The 17,368-nt window shown below is 59.5% G+C and overlaps 1 protein-coding gene across 1 annotated transcript in view; it reads left to right on the top strand.

Moving 5' to 3' along the window:
• LOC120385067 (alpha-2-macroglobulin-like protein 1) overlaps window positions 1-17,368 on the top strand; it is a 95,390-nt gene that overhangs the window by 19,902 nt on the left and 58,120 nt on the right. Inside the window, exons 11-14 of the mRNA XM_039504178.1 lie at window positions 6,431-6,595; window positions 7,141-7,371; window positions 16,364-16,427; window positions 16,570-16,715. Of these exons, the coding sequence (XP_039360112.1) occupies window positions 6,431-6,595; window positions 7,141-7,371; window positions 16,364-16,427; window positions 16,570-16,715 (606 nt within the window). The remainder of the gene's footprint in view (window positions 1-6,430; window positions 6,596-7,140; window positions 7,372-16,363; window positions 16,428-16,569; window positions 16,716-17,368) is intronic.

The raw sequence follows: 17,368 nt of genomic DNA, 5'->3' as shown, positions 1-17,368 counted from the left end.
AACCGCGAACTCGAAAAGAGCAGGATATCCGATTAAAGCAGCTCCTGATGGACGCGTCGCTCCAGCCCCCGGCACCGTCCGCGCTGGCACCACGAGCTTCCTCGGTGCAGAGCGCACCGGTGGCACCGAGCCGCTCAGGCTCCGCGGCACCGCAGCCTCAGAAAGCGGCTACGAAGTCCCGGGCACCGCTCGCTTTCGCCTTCGAAGAGACATAAGCTGGCGAAGGCGCTTGCTCAGGCCCGTGCTGAGGACTCGGCGAAAACGGTTGCGCCACCTGCGGCCCCTGCGGTGACCGTGCACAAGTCGTGCACCGGACCTTTGACTCCGGCGCCGCAAGGCCCGTCGAGTCCGGCGCCGCCACGCTCCCTGGTACCGACCATGCTTGAGCCCCGGCTGCTGTCGACGCCAGAGACATTCTCTTCGACGCGTGAGCTGATTCAGCTCATAGAGGCACCGAGCCTCCGGCCCCCGGCACCGCCGGTGTGGGCTGTCGTGTCGGCGGGAAAGCCGGCCAGAATGACCCGGCCACCGTCTTTGGACAGGCGACATGGACGGCACACCCGGTCCCGGTCACGTTCCCGGTCCTATGCCAGATCTCCGTCCCGTCGCTCGCGATCTCGGCATCGCTCGCCATCGCAGTACTGATCGCCGTCGAGACGTCGGTTGCAGTCCCGGTACCGCTCGTCATCGCGGTACCGGTCGTACTCCCGGCGCCACACGAGATCCAGGTCGCCATCACGTCGGCACCGGTGGAGGTCTCCGTCCCGGCACCGTTCCCAGCACCGCGACTCGCGCGGGCGCTCCCGGCACCGCAGGTCTCAATCCAGGTCGAGCTCCCGGCACCGGTCGAGCTCCCAGCACCGTGACGGACGTCGCTCCCGGTCGCCCTCCCGGTACCGAGCAGACCAGCATCGCTCTTCGTTGCCATCCGGGGACGGACTGCCTCAATCAGCGGCGCACTCCGTCAGCGCCTCGGCACCTCCATGGCCATCCCGCCCCGCGTCGGTCGCTTCGGGGACGGAGGGCTACGGACACCTGCCGCCCACCCCGCAGGGCCATCCTCAAGGGGCACAGCCGTGGGGCTTCTGGGTTCCCTGGGCCCAGTATGAGGCTCGGGGGTGCCCTTCCCCCCGAGACCCTTGGCGTCCGAGCGCAGGGTACCGGAGGCGACACTCAGCCGACCAGCCCCTTCGCCACCAGGCGCGGGTTCCATACCGCCTGAACCCCAGGGGCACGCGCAGCCTGACCCTCCCGTCGAGCAGGCAGCGGATCCATCTTCAGAGGCGGTCATCCAGGGCTTGTCCTCCTCGTCCTCGCCTGATGAAGCGGTGGCCGGAGCGTTGACTAAGGAGCCTCCGCCCATAGACTTGAAGGCGCACCAGGACCTACTTCGCCGCGTGGCAACGGCTATGGCTCTGCCGATAGCGGAGGTCCAGGAGGACGAGGACCCCATCACGAATGTCGTTGGGGCAGAGGTTCCAGTGCGCGTCGCACTGCCATTCGTGAGGACAATTCAAAAGAATGCCACCACACTCTGGCAGACGCCTGCGTCCGTCCCTCCTACGGCCCGTGGGGTGGAGCGCAAATACTCTGTCCCCCCCACGGGATATGAGTACCTATATACTCACCCGACCCTGGACTCGTTGGTCGTCCAATCGGTCAACGATAGGGAGAGGCACGGCCAACCTGCCCCTGCGCCCAAATCGAAGGACGCGCGGCGTATGGACCTGCTAGGCCGTAAGGTCTATTCCGCTGGCGGTCTGCAGATGCGTATCGCCAATCAGATGGTCCTCCTCACCAGGTACGTCTTCAACATCATGGCGTCCCTGGCGAAATTTACGGAGCTCCTGCCAACAGCCTCCCGCCAAGAGTTCACGGCGATGTTGGACGAGGGAAGGAGATCATCTAGGTCCTCCATCACGGCCGCCCTCGACGCTGCGGTCTCCGGAGCTCGGACCTTAGCCTCCGGCGTGACGATGCGACGCATCGCCTGGCTGCAGTCCTCCACCCTGCCGCCGGAGGTCCAATACACGCTGCAGGACCTGCCCTTTGATACACAGGGTCTTTTTCCCGAAAAGACGGATTCTCGGATCCAGACCCTGAAGGACGGCCGTGTGCAACTGCATCTCGGCATGCACACGCCGCGACGCAGCGCAGGTCCTTCCGCAGCAGCTCTCCGCCCGTCTATCACCAACGATATCGCCATACAATAGCCGCGACAGGCCCAAAATCGCTGCCGCCCTTCCGCAACCGCCGTAACCAGGGCCAGGCCGCTTCCAAGGCCCCTCAGGTGGCCAAGCAGGCCTTTTGATGGGACGCTCGAGGACGGCCCATCACTCTCCCTACCGGATCCTTCCCCGTTATTTTTCAACCGCCTTTCCCATTTTTTTTCGGCGTGGTCCCAATTAACAACAGACAACTGGGTGCTTCAAACGGTCCAGTCGGGATACCGCCTGCAATTTGTTTTGCCCCCAACATGAAGGACGCCTACTTCCATGTCGCAATCTATCCTCCCCATCGTCGTTACCTCCGGTTTGTGGTCAACAACGCCCACTACCAGTTTGCCGTGTTGCCGTTCAGACTCTCCACCGCCCCGAGGGTATTTACCAAATGCATGGCGGTAGTTGCCGCAGCCCTCCGACGTCGTCAGATACACGTCTACCTGTATCTCGACGACTGGCTGGTTCAAAGTCAGTCCCGACAACTTGTGATGGGCCAGTTGACAGAAATCCTGTCTCTCTTTCAGCGGCTCGGTCTTCTCATCAACGCCGAGAAGTCCACTTTGATTCCGACACAGCGAGTGGAGTTCATCGGAGCGGTCCTCGACTCCACGGTGGCCAGGGCCTGTCTCCCTCGCGCTCGACACCAGACGATGGTCTCCATCATCCGGGACCTCGTCACCTTCCCGACCACGACGGTGCGCTCCTGCCTCCGCCTCCTGGGCCACATGGCTTCATGCACGTATGTCACCGCGTACGCGCGGCTCCACCTCCGCCCGTTCCAGTCTTGGCTCGCGTCGGTGTACCGGCCGCATCGAGACCCCATCGACATGGGGGTCACGGTCACCAGGTCGACCCTCGAGTCCCTCAGCTGGTGGCTCGACCCGGAGGTCGTGTGTGCCGGAGTCCCGTTCCACCCTCCTCGCCCGTCCGCCACTCTGACCACGGATGCCTCAGCGCTCGGTTGGGGAGCTCACCTGGGCGATCTTCATACCCAAGGCCTGTGGTCGCCCCAGGAGCTCGCCCTGCACATCAATGTCCGCGAGCTGCGGGTGATCCGTCTGGCCTGTCGCACCTTCTGCACCCACCTGCAAGGCCGCTGTGTAACAGTGTTCACGGACAATACAACAGCAATGTTCTACGTGAACAAGCAGGGCGGGGCCCGATCCTCCCTCCTCTGCAAGGAGGCGATGCTCCTGTGGGACTTCTGCGTGACCCACTCCATTCACCTGGAAGCGTCCTTTCTTCCAGGAGTGCAGAACATGCTGGCCGACCATCTCAGCAGGTCGTTCCTCTCCCACGAGTGGTCCCTCCGTTCAGATGTCGTCCACGCAATCTTCCGGAGGTGGGGGTTTCCCCAAATAGACCTATTTGCCTCCAGGGGGAACAGGAAGTGCCACCTGTTTTGCTCATACCAGGGTCGCTCGCCAGGCTCCCTGTTGGACGCCTTCCTTTACCCCTGGACGGATCGCCTCCTCTACGCCTTCCCTCTGTTCCCGCTCATGCACCGAGTGCTCCTGAAGCTTCGGAGGGACAGAGCCCATATCATACTCGTAGCGCCGGCCTGGCCGAGGCAGCACTGGTACACCCTGCTGCTCGAGCTCTCCGTTCGGGAACCCATCCCCCTTCCATTGTGGCCGGACCTCATCACCCAGGACTTCGGCAGACTCCGCCATCTGAACCTGCAGTCCCTCCATCTTACAGCTTGGTACCTGAGTGGTTGACCCACGCGGAGAGGGGCTGTTCTACAGCGGTTCAGCAAGTCCTGCTTGAGAGCAGAAAGCCTTCCACTCGCTCCACTTACCTAGCGAAATGGAAGAGATTCGCACTCTGGTGTGATCAACGAGGTCTCAATCCCTTCGTAGTCCCTATCCCTACCATCCTGGACTACCTCTGGTACCTTAAGGAGCAAGGTCTTGCGGTCTCCTCCTTGAGAGTCCACCTGGCGGCAGTGTCCGCCTTTCGTCCATCCGTGGAAGGTCGGTCCATCTTCTCGAACCAGATGGTTTCCCGCTTCCTCAAGGGCCTGGACCGCTTGTACCCGCCGGTGCGCCGTCCTGCCCCGACCTGGGATTTGAACCTCGTGCTGGCCAAGCTGATGGGTCCTCCGTTCGAGCCCTTAGCCACGTGCTCCCTGCTCTACCTCTCCTGGAAGACGGCCTTCCTCGTCGCCATTACATCAGCGAGACGAGTTTCTGAGCTCCGCGCTCTGACGGTTAGCCCGCCGTACACCGTCTTCCATAGGGTCAAGGTGCAGCTTCGCCCTCATCCGGCATTCCTCCCGAAGGTAGTGTCAGCCTTCCACCTCAACCAGGAGATCTTCCTCCCGGTGTTCTTCCCGAAGCCACATGCCTCGCCTCGGGAGCAACAACTGCATACCCTCGACGTCCGCAGAGCGCTCGCTTTCTACATCGAGCGGACTAAGCCCTTCCGGCGTTCGCCCCAGCTGTTCGTAGCGGTTGCTGACTGCATGAAGGGCGAGCCGATATCCTCCCAGCGGATTTCCTCCTGGGTCACTGCTTGTATCTGGACCTGCTATGAGCTTGCTCGCGAGCTGCTACGCCGCCTCACTGCACACTCGACGAGGGCGCATGCCTCGTCTGCCGCCTTCCTGGCCCATGTTCCGATCCAGGACATCTGTCGAGCGGCCACCTGGTCTTCGGTCCACACCTTCGCCTCCCACTAGGTGTTGGTGCAGCAGTCTCGAGACGACGCAGCCTTCGGCTCCGCGGTATTACACTCTGCCACGTCTCACTCCGACCCCACCGCCTAGGTAAGGCTTGGGAATCACCTAACTGGAATGCATTGGAGCAATCATTCGAAGAAGAAAAGACCGTTACTCACCGTAGTAACTGTTGTTCTTCGAGATGTGTTGCTCCTATCCATTCCAGACCCGCCCTCCTTCCCCACTGTTGGAGTAGCCGGCAAGAAGGAACTGGGAGCGGACGGGCCGGCTGGGGTATATAACAGGTGCCATAGCGGCGCCACTCCAGGGGGCGCCCAGCCGGCCCGCCGGTGTTGCTAGGGTAAAAAAGTTCCGAGATGCCGTGCACGCGCAGCGCGCACACCTAACTGGAATGGATAGGAGCAACACATCTCGAAGAACAACAGTTACAACGGTGAGTAACCGTCTTTTCCACAGACCACTTGAAACTCGCAGAGAGTCTCGACGGACCACTGAATGATCTTTTCAAATATTGTAAAAAAGAGTTGGGGTTCGGGGTCTGGCCAGGAGCTTGGGCGAGGAAGGGGGCTGAGGGTTGGGGCAGGAGGTTGGGGTGTGGAGCACTTACCTGGGGCAGCTCCTGTTTGGTGCGAGGGGTGCAGGTGGGTATGGGGAGGGGGTGCAGAAGCTCCTGTTTGGTGCTCAGGGTGCGGATGTGGGGGGTGCAGAGGACAGGGCAGGGGGCTGGATGTGTGGGGGTGTGTGCAGAGGACAGGGCAGGGGGCTGGGTGTGTGGGGTGGTGCAGGAGTCAGGGTAGGGGGCTGCGGAGGTGTGGGGGGTACAGGGGTCAGGGTGGGCAGAGGGCTGGGGTCGTGGGGGTGCTCACGGCAGGGTGCAGGCACAACCAATGGACACTGGTGGATAATGCATTCGGATCTACGGTGCATGGGGCATACACACACCAGAAGTGAAGCACATATAGACACCACATCTTGAAGAACGCTAGTTACTAACAGGCAAGTACCTTCCCGTTATATGATGTGCTGTGCACACGCCTACATTTAACCAAGGCAGATTATCGTATTGTGTTCTTGGCAGGTGCCCAGCCTAGAAAAGGTGTGGGACACTTTGTTGACGGACTATCCTGGAGAAGATCTCAAGATGGCAATCTAGCGCCATCAGTTCTGATTGTCTCTCAACTACTGGCCCAGCCCCACAGAACAATGTTATTTCTACATAAGGGCCTGCAGGTGGTGTGAGCATGTCTGGGGGATGGGGAAGGGGTCAGCTAACCTGTTACCCCTCAGTGCTCACCCCAGCACCCCCAGCTATTCCAGTCCTGCCCCAACTTCTTCCCAGATCTGCTAATGCCCCTCAGTCCTCACCCCAACACCCATCCCAGCCCTGGGCTTTCCCAGAGCATCTCAGGGCAGGATCGCACTGTCCCTTTCTGCCCCCAGCCAGCTCTTTAGCCCCTGGTGGGCAACACTCTCCCAGGAGTCTGCTCCCTGAGTTGTGCATCTCCCCCTTTCTCTCCTGGCTCAGATGCTCCTGAAGGTGGCAGGTGGCTCTGCACTGAAAAATGAGAAGCTGCAGCTCTTTGTTAGCTCTGGGAATAAGAATAAGAAGAAGACCTTCCTGACGGACGAGTCTGGCAGAGCCTCCTTCGAGCTGAACACCTCCGGCTGGACCGGGAGGGTCACTCTGAGGGTAAGTGATGGGCCTCTGAGCCCCAGTGGGGCCCCAGCTCTCCAGCCTCTGTTTCTGTGTCTGTGATTGTTGATGTTTATTGTGGTGGTGCCTAAGGAGCAGCCAGGATTGGGGCCCCATGGTGCTGGGTGCTGCACACACTCAGCGTAGCAAACGGCCCTGCCCGAAGTGCCTGCAGGCTGAATAGCCAGGACAGACGGTGGGGGAGGGGGGAGGCGCAGACCCCACCAGCAGAGCCATCAATGGGGTGACGCAAACGGCATCTTAGTGCCGCCACTTGTCTTCTCATTAATATCTGGGGTGGGGTTTAGTTAGGAAGGTCGCCCCCTTCGGGCAGCTCAGCTCAGGGGCTGCCCCATTGCCGCTGTCGGGCTGCCCCATTGGAACTGCTGGGGTTTTCCATGTCACTCTTACGGACGCAGGGCAGGGGGCCATGGGGTGAGCTCAGCCGGCAGCATCAGAGCCTGGCCTGCCCCAGCTGCATCCCTGTCCTGTGCTGAGTGCTGTGCACCCCAGCGAGTCCCATCGCTCTCTCTATCCCCCAGGGGCACTTCAAGCCGGTGAACAACAGCGCTGAGCATGACAGAGTCTCTCCTAGTTACTGGGATGCCCATCGTTACCCGGAGCCCTTCTACTCCAAGAGCCAGAGTTTCCTGAAGATCCGCTGGCTGGGAGGGGGGCTGCCCTGCGACCAGGCCCAGCAGCTCCAGGTGGATTACGTCATTGCTAGGGAGGCCCTGGGGAACGGGTCCAGGAGCCTGGAGTTCATCTTCCTGGTGAGCCCATCCTGGGAGACTAAAGTGTGTGTGTGTGTGTGTGTGTGTGTGTGTGAGAGCAGGAGGTGCGGAGTCAGCGCTGTGACCCCACAGCACAGCAGTGGGGAATCGAACGGTTCCTTTGAATTACAAGGGCTGGGCTAGATCAGGACGGGGCTTTTCCCCTTTCCCCACTAGGGGCTCTGCTTCCAATCCGGCCCCAGAGCGGGAGCTGGCTGGCCTGGGGGGGCTGGGGAATGGGATACCTGCCTGAATGTTCTTTCTTGCACCCCCACCTCTGCTGGCTCAGTCCGGGGGAGGGGAGGCCACACCCTGCCCTGACTCCGGCCTGCGTGGCCACCCCCACGTCGGGGCGTTTGTCAGCCCCCTGTACAGCATCAGCTTGTGACGCAGTGTGCCTGGGGCAGCCCTCACTGGAAATGCCAAGGGCAAGGCAGGCTACAAAAAGAAGAGCAGATTCTCCCCAAACTGGTGGTTCACACAGAAGTTGGACTCACCAACCAGTCGCAAACTGCTCCTGATCCCCCGCGCTGGTTATCGAGAAGCTAAAAAAGAAATCGCACGGCCCCCTCTACTGCATTCCAGTTCTCTGCCCCCATCAGCACCTAGGGCCAGTGCAGCGAGAAGTCATTTAAAACCTCTGCTCACTGTACACAATGTTCTTCTGGCCCCAAAGGGTCACCCACACCACCAGGCCAATATTAGTTTGGATCTTACCCAGAATACCACGCTGCCAGCCAGTCTGTTAGTGTCTGAAACGAAAGGCTTGTTATAAGGGAAAAAGAAAGAGCAAGAAGAGAGTTGTTAAATGGTAAAACAATCACATACACACAGAGATGTCAAAGTCCATAGATCGGGTTCTGAGCAGTATTGGTGAGTTGCTGGCTTGAAAGTCCCTCTGGAACAGATCCCCAGCTTGGATGGGTCGTTCAGTCCTTTGTTCAGAGCTTCGTTTGTAGAAAAGTTACTCCAGAGGGAAGAAGCAGGAATGGAGACAAAATGGAGAAGATGCAGCTGCCCTTTATATTCCTTTTGCCGTGCGGCTGGTACTTCCTTTCTCCCAAACACAAGCTGCCCAGCACGTGGCATGGAAAAGCCTTAGAGTTCTCTGTCCACCAGCCTGCCCCACGTGCCTTGCTGGCTCCTAAGCTGTATCCCCTAGTTCAGAGGTGGGCACACTACGGCCCACGGGCCACATCTGGCCTGCGGGACTATCCTGCCTGGCTCCCGAGCTCCTGGCCTGGGAGGCTCGGCCCCAGCCCCTCCCCTGCTGTCCCTCCTTCCCCACAGCCTCAGCTCGCTTGCTGCGCCGCCGGCGCAATGCTCTGGGCGGGGGGCTGGGAGCTCCTGGGGCAGCGCAGCTGCAGAGCCCGGCCTGACCCGGTCTCTGTGCTGCGCGGTGGCAGCGTGGCCCGGCTCCAGCTGGGCATGCGGCTGTAGCGCTGCCAGCCACCGTTGCTCTGTGCGGCGCGGTACGAGGGCAGGGAGTGGGGAGGGGGGTTGGATAGAGGGCAGGAGGGGGCAGTCAGGGGACAGGGAGAAGGGGTGGTTGGATGGGGCAGGAGTCCCCAGGGCACCATCAGGAATGAGAGAAGGGGTTGGATGGGGCGGTGGGAGACCAGGGGGGTCAGGGGACAAGGAGCAGGTGTGTGTGGATGGGACAGGAGTTCCGGCTCGGGGGGAGGGGGCAGATAGGATGTGGGGGCCGGGCCACGACCCCCTCCCCTAACCGGCCCTCCATACAATTTACAAAACCCGATGTGGCCCTCGGGCCAAAAAGTTTGCCCACCCCTGCCCTAGTTCCTGTCAATGGGGTCACTGTCGGGCTGATGACCCGTGCTGGGCCATCGAACAGGCTCAGCAGTGCTGATGCCAGTCTGTCTGGGGTGTGTAGTGGGGTGGTCACCCTGCTCATGCCCTGAAGGGCTTAACCCAGCCCTGGGCAGGGCTGTGGCTGGGGAAAGGCTGATTGGGGGAAGCAGCCACAGGTGGGGCCATGCTCCAATCAGGCCACAGCTGGCCCTATAAGAGGGCTGAGGGCCAGTGACTGGAGACAATCTCTCTTTAGCTCCTTGGAGAGAGAAGGACCTGGCTGCCTGGGAGGCTGAGCAGGGTACTAGGGTGGAGCAGGGCTGGGGAAGGGCAGAGGGAGCTGGGGAGCTCCAGCCTAGCAAAGGCCCAGGCTGCAGGCCGAGTTAAGGGCCCACAAAATGGTACTAAGGCTGCAGAGAGGCAGCCCAGGAATAGGCAGAGGCAGCAGGTCCAAACCTCCATTGTCGACGATGAGGGGTTTGCAGACTGTGTCTGCCCCAGGGAGCAGGGGCTAGATGGTGACTGGCAGTAGCCACTGAGGCAAGGTGGGGATAGGGGGTTGGGGGTTCCCCTGGGGGGGGAGACCCAGACACAGGGGATATCATGGTGGGCAGAACCCCTGGGAAAAGGGCACTGGGGTCTGGGAAGGACACGATGCCAGCAGCAGGCGAGACACCAGCCGCAAAGGGCGCTCCAGGCTGGAAAGAACTAATTCTTCTTCGAGTGCTTGCTCATATCAATTCCAGTTAGGTGTGTGGGCGCCGCGTGCACATTCGTCAGAAGATTTTTACCTTAGCAACACTCAGTGGGTCGGCTGTGGAGCCCCCTGGAGTGGCCCCGTTATGGCGCCAAATATATACGCCTGCCTACCCAACGGCCCTTCAGTTCCTTCTTACCGCCCGTGACGGTCGTTGGAACAGTGGAGCGCGGCTTAGCTGATCTCCACTTCCCTAGCTTACTTGTAGTTCTTTACTGATAGTTGTGTATATAGTTCGAGTTTTTACAGTTATAGTTAGTTTTAGTTGTCTGTATATCTAAATAGTGTATATAGTTGCGGGGGGATCGGGGATTAGCCCCTTCCCTCCACCCCAGTACTGGGCCCCATGCCCAGGTCACCGGGATTCAAACCGTGCTCGGCGTGCCAAAAGCCGATGCCAATAGGGGATCCCCACGACTCCTGCCTTAAGTGCCTCGCGGAATCCCACGTTTCCAATAAGTGCCGCATCTGTAAGGCCTTTAAGCCGAGGACGAAGAAGGAGTGGGACTTTTGTCTCAAACAGCTCCTGATGGAGGCAGCTCTTAGTCCAATGCCCTCAGCACTGAGCGCTGAACAATCCGCATCTGTGAGGAGCGCTCCTTCGGCTCCGGACTGCTCCAGTACCGCAAAGGAGCCCCGGCATCGACCCTCGCCGGCACCGACGTTGGCTTGGCACTGCTCCCAGTCCCTGCGGCCCAGGAAGCAACACAAGGCTCCAGCTGCCTCGGTACCATCCACACCGCAGAAAGAGCTCCTGCCTAAGACGGATTGCCTGGCACCGACATCTGCTGCGGCACCACCAACTGCGCGGCACCGTCGATTCCGGTCCCGCAAGGGCCATTGAGTCCAGTGCCCGAAAGCTCCCTGGCTCACACCGTGGTCAAGCTCGCTCTCCCATCCACGCTGGAGACCTTCTCCATGGCACGGGAGTTGATTCCGATGACGGAGAACGCGCTGCCTCAACCCCCGGCACCGCCGGTGCGGGTCATCCACTCTATTGGCAAGCCTGCCTTGCTGAGGCCAACCTCCATGGGAGCCGCCAAGAGACATCGTTCAAGATCTCGGTCCTGCCGACGATCTCGGTCACGCCGCCGATCCCGGTCCTGACGCCACTCGCAGTCCCGGCACCGCTCTCCATCGCAGTACCAGTTGCACTTGCGGCACTGCTCGGCCTCCCGTTTGCCTGCCCGGTACACCCGGTACTGATCCGGCTCCTGGCACCATTCACGGCACCACTCATCTTGCAGCCATTCTAGGTGAAGGGGATCGAGATCCTGGCACCGCTACGGTCGTAGGTCCCGGTTTCATTCACGGTACCATTACAGCTCCCGATACCGCTCCCCGGTGCCGTCCCGGGAAAGACCAGCCCGAGACATGGCTCCTTCTCAGGGTCTCTCAGCACCGCCTTGGCCATCGAGACACACCTCGGTGTCGTCTCATGCTGGTAGCGCTTCCTATGCACAGGACCGTGACTCAGACCTGCCCAGCCATACGTTTCCGGAGAGCCAAGGCCACGAGCAAGGGCCCCATCAGTGGTCTTTCTGGACACCTTGGGCGTACCACCAAGCCCAGGGTGCTCCCCCAGCTGCACCACGATCTGCCCCATCGGAACACCGGGTGCCAGAGGCAACTGTAAGCCGCCCCCCTCATGGGTATGGATGAGGCTTCGGTACCACTGGCAGACATCCAGGCCCCACCTGAGCCTGACGCTGCCCCTCAAGAGCAGGAGCCCCCACAGGACCCTCTTGTCCCTGGCCTCTCCTCTTCCTCCTCACCTGATGAGGCGGTGGCAGGGACATCCTCCGCCGGCCCTCCCCCAATTGACCTAAGGGCTCATCAAGACCTTCTGAGACGGGTGGCGCAGAATATGAATCTGCAGGTGGAGGAGGTCCCTGAAATAGAGGACCCAGTGGTGGACATCTTATCAGCAGACACCTCTACAAGAGTGGCCCTGCTCTTCATTTGCACTATACAGGTGAATGCTGATACCATCTGGCAATCCCCAGCCTCTATTCCCCCGACAGCCAAGGGAGTAGAGCAGAAGTACATGCTGCCCTCCAAGGGCTATGAATATCTCTACATGCACCCTCCTCCTTGCTCCCTAGTAGCACAATCGGTCAACAAAAGGGAACGTCATGGCCAGCAAGTTCCTGCTCCCAAGTCCAAGGAGGCTAGTCACATGGACTTGTTAGGCCGCAAAATATATTCGGCTGGGGGCCTCCAACTTAGGGTGGCAAACCAGCAAGCCCTCCTAAGTAGATACAACTACAATACGTGGACGTCCTTGGGGAAGTTCACGGAGCTTGTTCCCCAGGAGTCCCGCCAAGAATTTTCGGCCCTGTTGGAAGAGGGAAAGAAGGTAGCGAGAACCTCCCTCCAAGCTTCTCTGGACGCAGCAGACTCTGTGGCCAGGACTCTGACTTCCGGAGTGGCGATGAGACGCATCTCCTGGCTCCCGGTGTCAGGCCTTCCACCTGAATTACAGCAGACTATACAAGACTTGCCCTTTGAAGGCCAGGGGCTATTCTCAGAAAAGACTGACCCTAGGCTGCAAAGCCTAAAGGACAGCAGAATAATCTTGCGCTCGCTGGGGATGCACACCCCAGTGACCCAGCGCAGGTCCTTCCGCCCCCAGCCTCACCGCACTTACCCCCCACCTAGGCCATGACAGGACTTTGGCAGAAGACGTGGCCGGGGGAATCGCAGAAGGAAATCTGGGCCCCAAGGGGGTCAAAATCAGGGCCCCCCTAAACCACCTGCGGGGCCCAAACAGAACTTTTGAAGGGACGCCCGAGGACGACGCACCAGTTGTTTTCCCGGATCCTTCCCCACCCTTTCACAACCGCCTCTCTCATTTCCTCCCTGCGTGGTCCCAGCTAACATCGGATCATTGGGTCCTACACACGGTGGAGTTGGGATACCACCTTCAGTTTGTTTCACCCCCTCCTTCCCACCCTTCCTCCTCGTCACTCTTCAGGGACCCCTCTCACGAGCAATTCCTCTTACAGGAGGTCCAGACGCTTCTAACCATTGGAGCTATAGAGGAGGTACCAAAAGATCTGAGGGACAAGGGGTTTTATTCCCGCTACTTCCTAATCCCCAAGGCAAAGGGAGGTCTGTGACCGATCTTAGACCTGCGAGGACTCAACAAGTTCATGATAAAGTTGAAGTTCCGCATGGTATCGCTGGGGACCATTATCCCGTCATTGGATCCCGGAGACTGGTATGCTGCCCTCGATACGAAGGACGCGTATTTCCACATCGTAATTTACCCACCACACAGATGGTACCTCCGTTTTGTGGTCAACCATCAACATTTTCAATTCACAGTCCTTCCATTCGGCCTTTTTATGGCCCCGCGAGTATTCACAAAATGCATGGCTGTAGTCGCCGCCTCCCTTCGCCGTCGTCGGGTGCACGTCTACCTGTATCTCGACGATTGGCTCATTCGAGGGGCCTCCAAGTCACAAGTGAGAAGTCATCTCTGCATTGTCAAAGATCTGTTCAGGAGACTAGGCCTGATGATCAATATCGAGACGTCTACTCTGGTACCCACGCAGAGGATAGACTTCATTGGGGCGATTCTGGTTTCCAATCTGGCCAGAGCCTGCCTGCCGCAGCCTCGTTTCCAGGCAATGGCAACAGTTATTCAAGGCCTCCAAACCTTCCCGACAATGTCGATTCGCACTTGTCTCAGCCTCCTAGGCCACATGGCAGCCTGCACCTTCATGACCAAACACGCCAGGCTATGCCTCCGTCCACTTCAAACCTGGCTCGCCTCAGTGTACCGACTGGGCCAAGACAGCCTGGACATGATAGTCACTGTTCCCTCGAACATTTTAGCCTCCCTGACCTGGTGGCTGACCCCCACCCTGGTCTGTGCAGGGATGCCATTCCACCCACCGCAACCTTCGATGGCCCTAACCACGGACGTGTCATCTCTGGGTTGGGGTGCCCACCTAGAGGGTCTCCGTACTCAAGGCCTTTGATCAGCTCAAGAACTAACCTTACACATCAATGTGCAGGAACTGAGGGTGGTTCGCCTAGCGTGCCAGGTGTTTTCTCATCAACTCCAAGGCCGTTGTGCATCAGTGTTTACGGACAACACAACAGCCATGTTTTATATAAACAGGCAGGGTGGAGCACTCTCCTCCCTTCTTTGTCAGGAAGCCATTCAGCTCTGGGAGTTCTGCATAGCCCACTCAATCGACCTGTAGCGTCCTTTCTCCCAGGAGTTCAGAACATCCTGGCAGATCGCCTCAGCAGATCCTTCCTAACCCACGAGTGGTCAATTCGTCTGGTCATCATCCATTCTGTTTTCCGGAAGTGGGGGTTTCCCTGCATAGACCTCTTCACCTCTTGCGAGAATCGGAAACGTCACTTGTTCTGCTCCTTCCAGGGTCGCTCCCCGGGCTCCCTCTCAGACGCATTCCTGATACCAAGGACGAACCATCTGCTTTACGCCTTTCCACCGTTCTCGCTGGTCCACAGGGTCCTGCTCAAGCTCCGCAGGGAGAGGGCCCACCTGATCATGATCACTCCAGCGTGGCCGAGGCAGCACTGGGACACCATGTTGTTCGACCTGTCGGTGGCCAACCCAATTCCCCTACCACTTTGGCCGGATCTCATAACTCAGGACTACGGCAGGCTTCACCATCCAGACCTACAGTCTCTTCACCTCACAGCGTGGTTAAGCCAGTCCGAGTTACGCTGCTCTGCCTCAGTGCAACAGGTACTCTTAGGCAGTAGGAAGCCTTCCACTAGGTTGACATACCTGGCCAAGTGGAAGCGTTTCTCTCTGTTGCTACGCTCAGCGTAACGCTGTCCCCACGCAGGTACCAGCTCCTACTATCCTGGACTACCTCTGGTCCCTGAAACAACACGGCCTAGCGGTTTCATCCATAAAAGTTCATCTGGTGGCCATCTCCGCCTTCCACCCAGGGGAGAACGCTCATTTAGTCTTCTCTCACCCTATGGTTTCAAGGTTCCTCAAGGGCTTGGAAAGTTTGTACCCACAGATCCGACGTCCCGCCCCGACCTGGGACCTCAATCTAGTTCTAGCCAAGCTTATCGGTGCTCCCTTCGAACCGCTAGGCACCTGCTCGCTGCTGTACCTCTCCTGGAAGACAGCCTTCCTTGTCACCATTACATTGGCAAGGTGAGTATCCAAGCTTCGGGACCTCACAGCGGACCCCCCGTATACGGTGTTTCACAAGAACAAGGTACAGCTGCGACCACACCCCACCTTCCTCCTTAAAGTGGTATCGGCCTTCCATGTCAATCAAGACATCTTCCTTCCGGTCTTCTTCCCGAAGCCGCACTCATCGCGTTGGGAACAGCAGCTGCACTCCCTAGAGGTCCGCAGGGCTCTCGCCTTTTATATCGAATGAACAAAGCCCTTTTGAAAGACGCCCCAACTCTTGGTTGCGGTGGCAGATCGAATGAAGGGCCTGCCAGTCTCCTTCCAGAGAATTTCATCTTGGGTGATGTCCTGTATCCATGCCTGCTATGACTTGGCTCACGTTCCGACTAGCCACCTCACCGCCCATTCTACTCGGGCTCAAGCTTCATCTGCCGCCTTCCTGGCCCATGTTCCCATCCAGGAGATATGTCGGGCAGCTACCTGGTCATTGGTTCACACCTTTGCGTCACATTACGTATTGGTGCAACAGTCCAGGGATGACGCGGCATTTGGCTCAGCAGTTCTACATTCTGCAAAAATCTCACTCCAATCCCACCGCGTAGGTAAGGCTTGGGAGTCACCTAATTGGAATTGATCTGAGCAAGCACTCGAAGAAGAAAAGACGGTTACTCACCTTTGTAACTGTTGTTCTTCGAGATGTGTTGTTCATATCCATTCCAAACCCGCCATCCTTCCCCTCTGTCGGAGTAACCGGCAAGAAGGAACTGAAGGGCCGTTGGGTCGGCAAGGGTATATATCCAGAACCATAACGGCACCACTCCAGAGGGCGACCCAGCCGACCCACCGAGTGTTGCTAGGGTAAAAATCTTCTGACGAACGTGCACGCGGCACGCCCACACCTAATTGGAATGGATATGAGCAACACATCTCGAAGAACAACAGTTACAAAGGTGAGTAACTGTCTTTTCCCTGGATGACCAGCAGGAGGTGCTGCGCCAGTGAGTTGTCGTCCCTGTCACAGTGTGTCACCCAGAACCACAGCCTGAGTTTAGAAATCCAGATGTACCGCACAAACCTAGAGCACAATACAAAGGTGATACAAAGATAGAAACAAGATCCTCATATTTGGCAAATCGCACCATTTTCACAGACACCTTTCATGGCATCTCTGGACAGATTCCCTGCAATTTTATAATGTTGGTATCAACAATACCATAAAGTGTCTCCCAGACTCCACAGAGCGTCACACAGCTCAGTGACTCCCGTCTCCTCCTCCGCAGGTCGTGGCCAAGGGAGCCATCGCCAGGATCCTCCACAAGGGGCTGGACCTCAGGGAGGGGGCTGGTAAGTGGCGGGGGAGGGGTCTGTGCAGACAGGGGGCACCCAGGAGCAACTGGGGATTGAGCCCCCTGAGAGGGGCCGGGCTGGGGGAGGGGGCTCTGCTGGCTGGGCCTGACTTCCCCTTGGTGTTTCCCGCCGTCCCTAGGGCTGAAGGGCTCCTTCTTGGTGGAGCTGCCCGTCGGCGCTGACCTGGCGCCCGCTGCCAAGGTGCTGGGTTACACGGTGCTGCCCGATGGCGAGATGGCTACTGACCGCGCCCGACTGCATGTGGCCAAGTGCCTCCCGAACAAGGTGAGCCTGGAGCTCGGGGCAGAGGAGCCTCTGGGTGGGGGAATCGCTCCCTGCCCCATAACAGGAGCCCTGAGCAGGGGCATGGCGGGTGCCCCCAGCCCCTCCCTTCCCAGCCTCACAGCAGCGCCAGGGTCGTTGGGGCAGTGCCAGCTCTGGTGAATTGCTCAGTAGCCATTTCGCCCCCCCTGCAGGCGTTCCCGCGGTGACGGGAAGAGCTCCGGCCCCCGCACAATGGAGGAGCAGGTGCCTGCCCTCCCCCCTCCCATTCCGCTCTCCCTGACCCCAGCGAGTACCTGCTCCCCCAAACCCTTCCTGCCTCCCCCAGCCCCCCCTGCCTCCCCCGCGGACTCAGCCCCTCACTCCGGGCCCAGCAGGTACCTGCTGCCTGCCTGCCCCACCCCTCGCCTCCCCGTCCCCAACCCCCAGAGCTCCTGCTTCTGTCCCTCCCACCCCACGGCCCGGGACCCGGCCCCTCCCCGGCCCACTCGGGGCTCCCCGGCAGGTACCTGCCACCCTGAGCCCCACACCCCACGCGCCACACCCACTTGCTCCCCCACCCCCCAGAACTTCTGCCACCTCAGCCCTACCCACTGCCCATCCTCCGACCCGCGCCTGCCCCGCCCAGCCGGGGAGATTCCTGGGGCGGGGGCAGG

The sequence above is a fragment of the Mauremys reevesii genome, linkage group 17 (assembly GCF_016161935.1).
Source record: "Mauremys reevesii isolate NIE-2019 linkage group 17, ASM1616193v1, whole genome shotgun sequence".
In the NCBI taxonomy this organism is placed as follows: Eukaryota; Metazoa; Chordata; order Testudines; family Geoemydidae; genus Mauremys; species Mauremys reevesii.
Note: the sequence above shows the minus strand (reverse complement) of the source record. Positions and strands in the feature narration are given on the sequence as shown.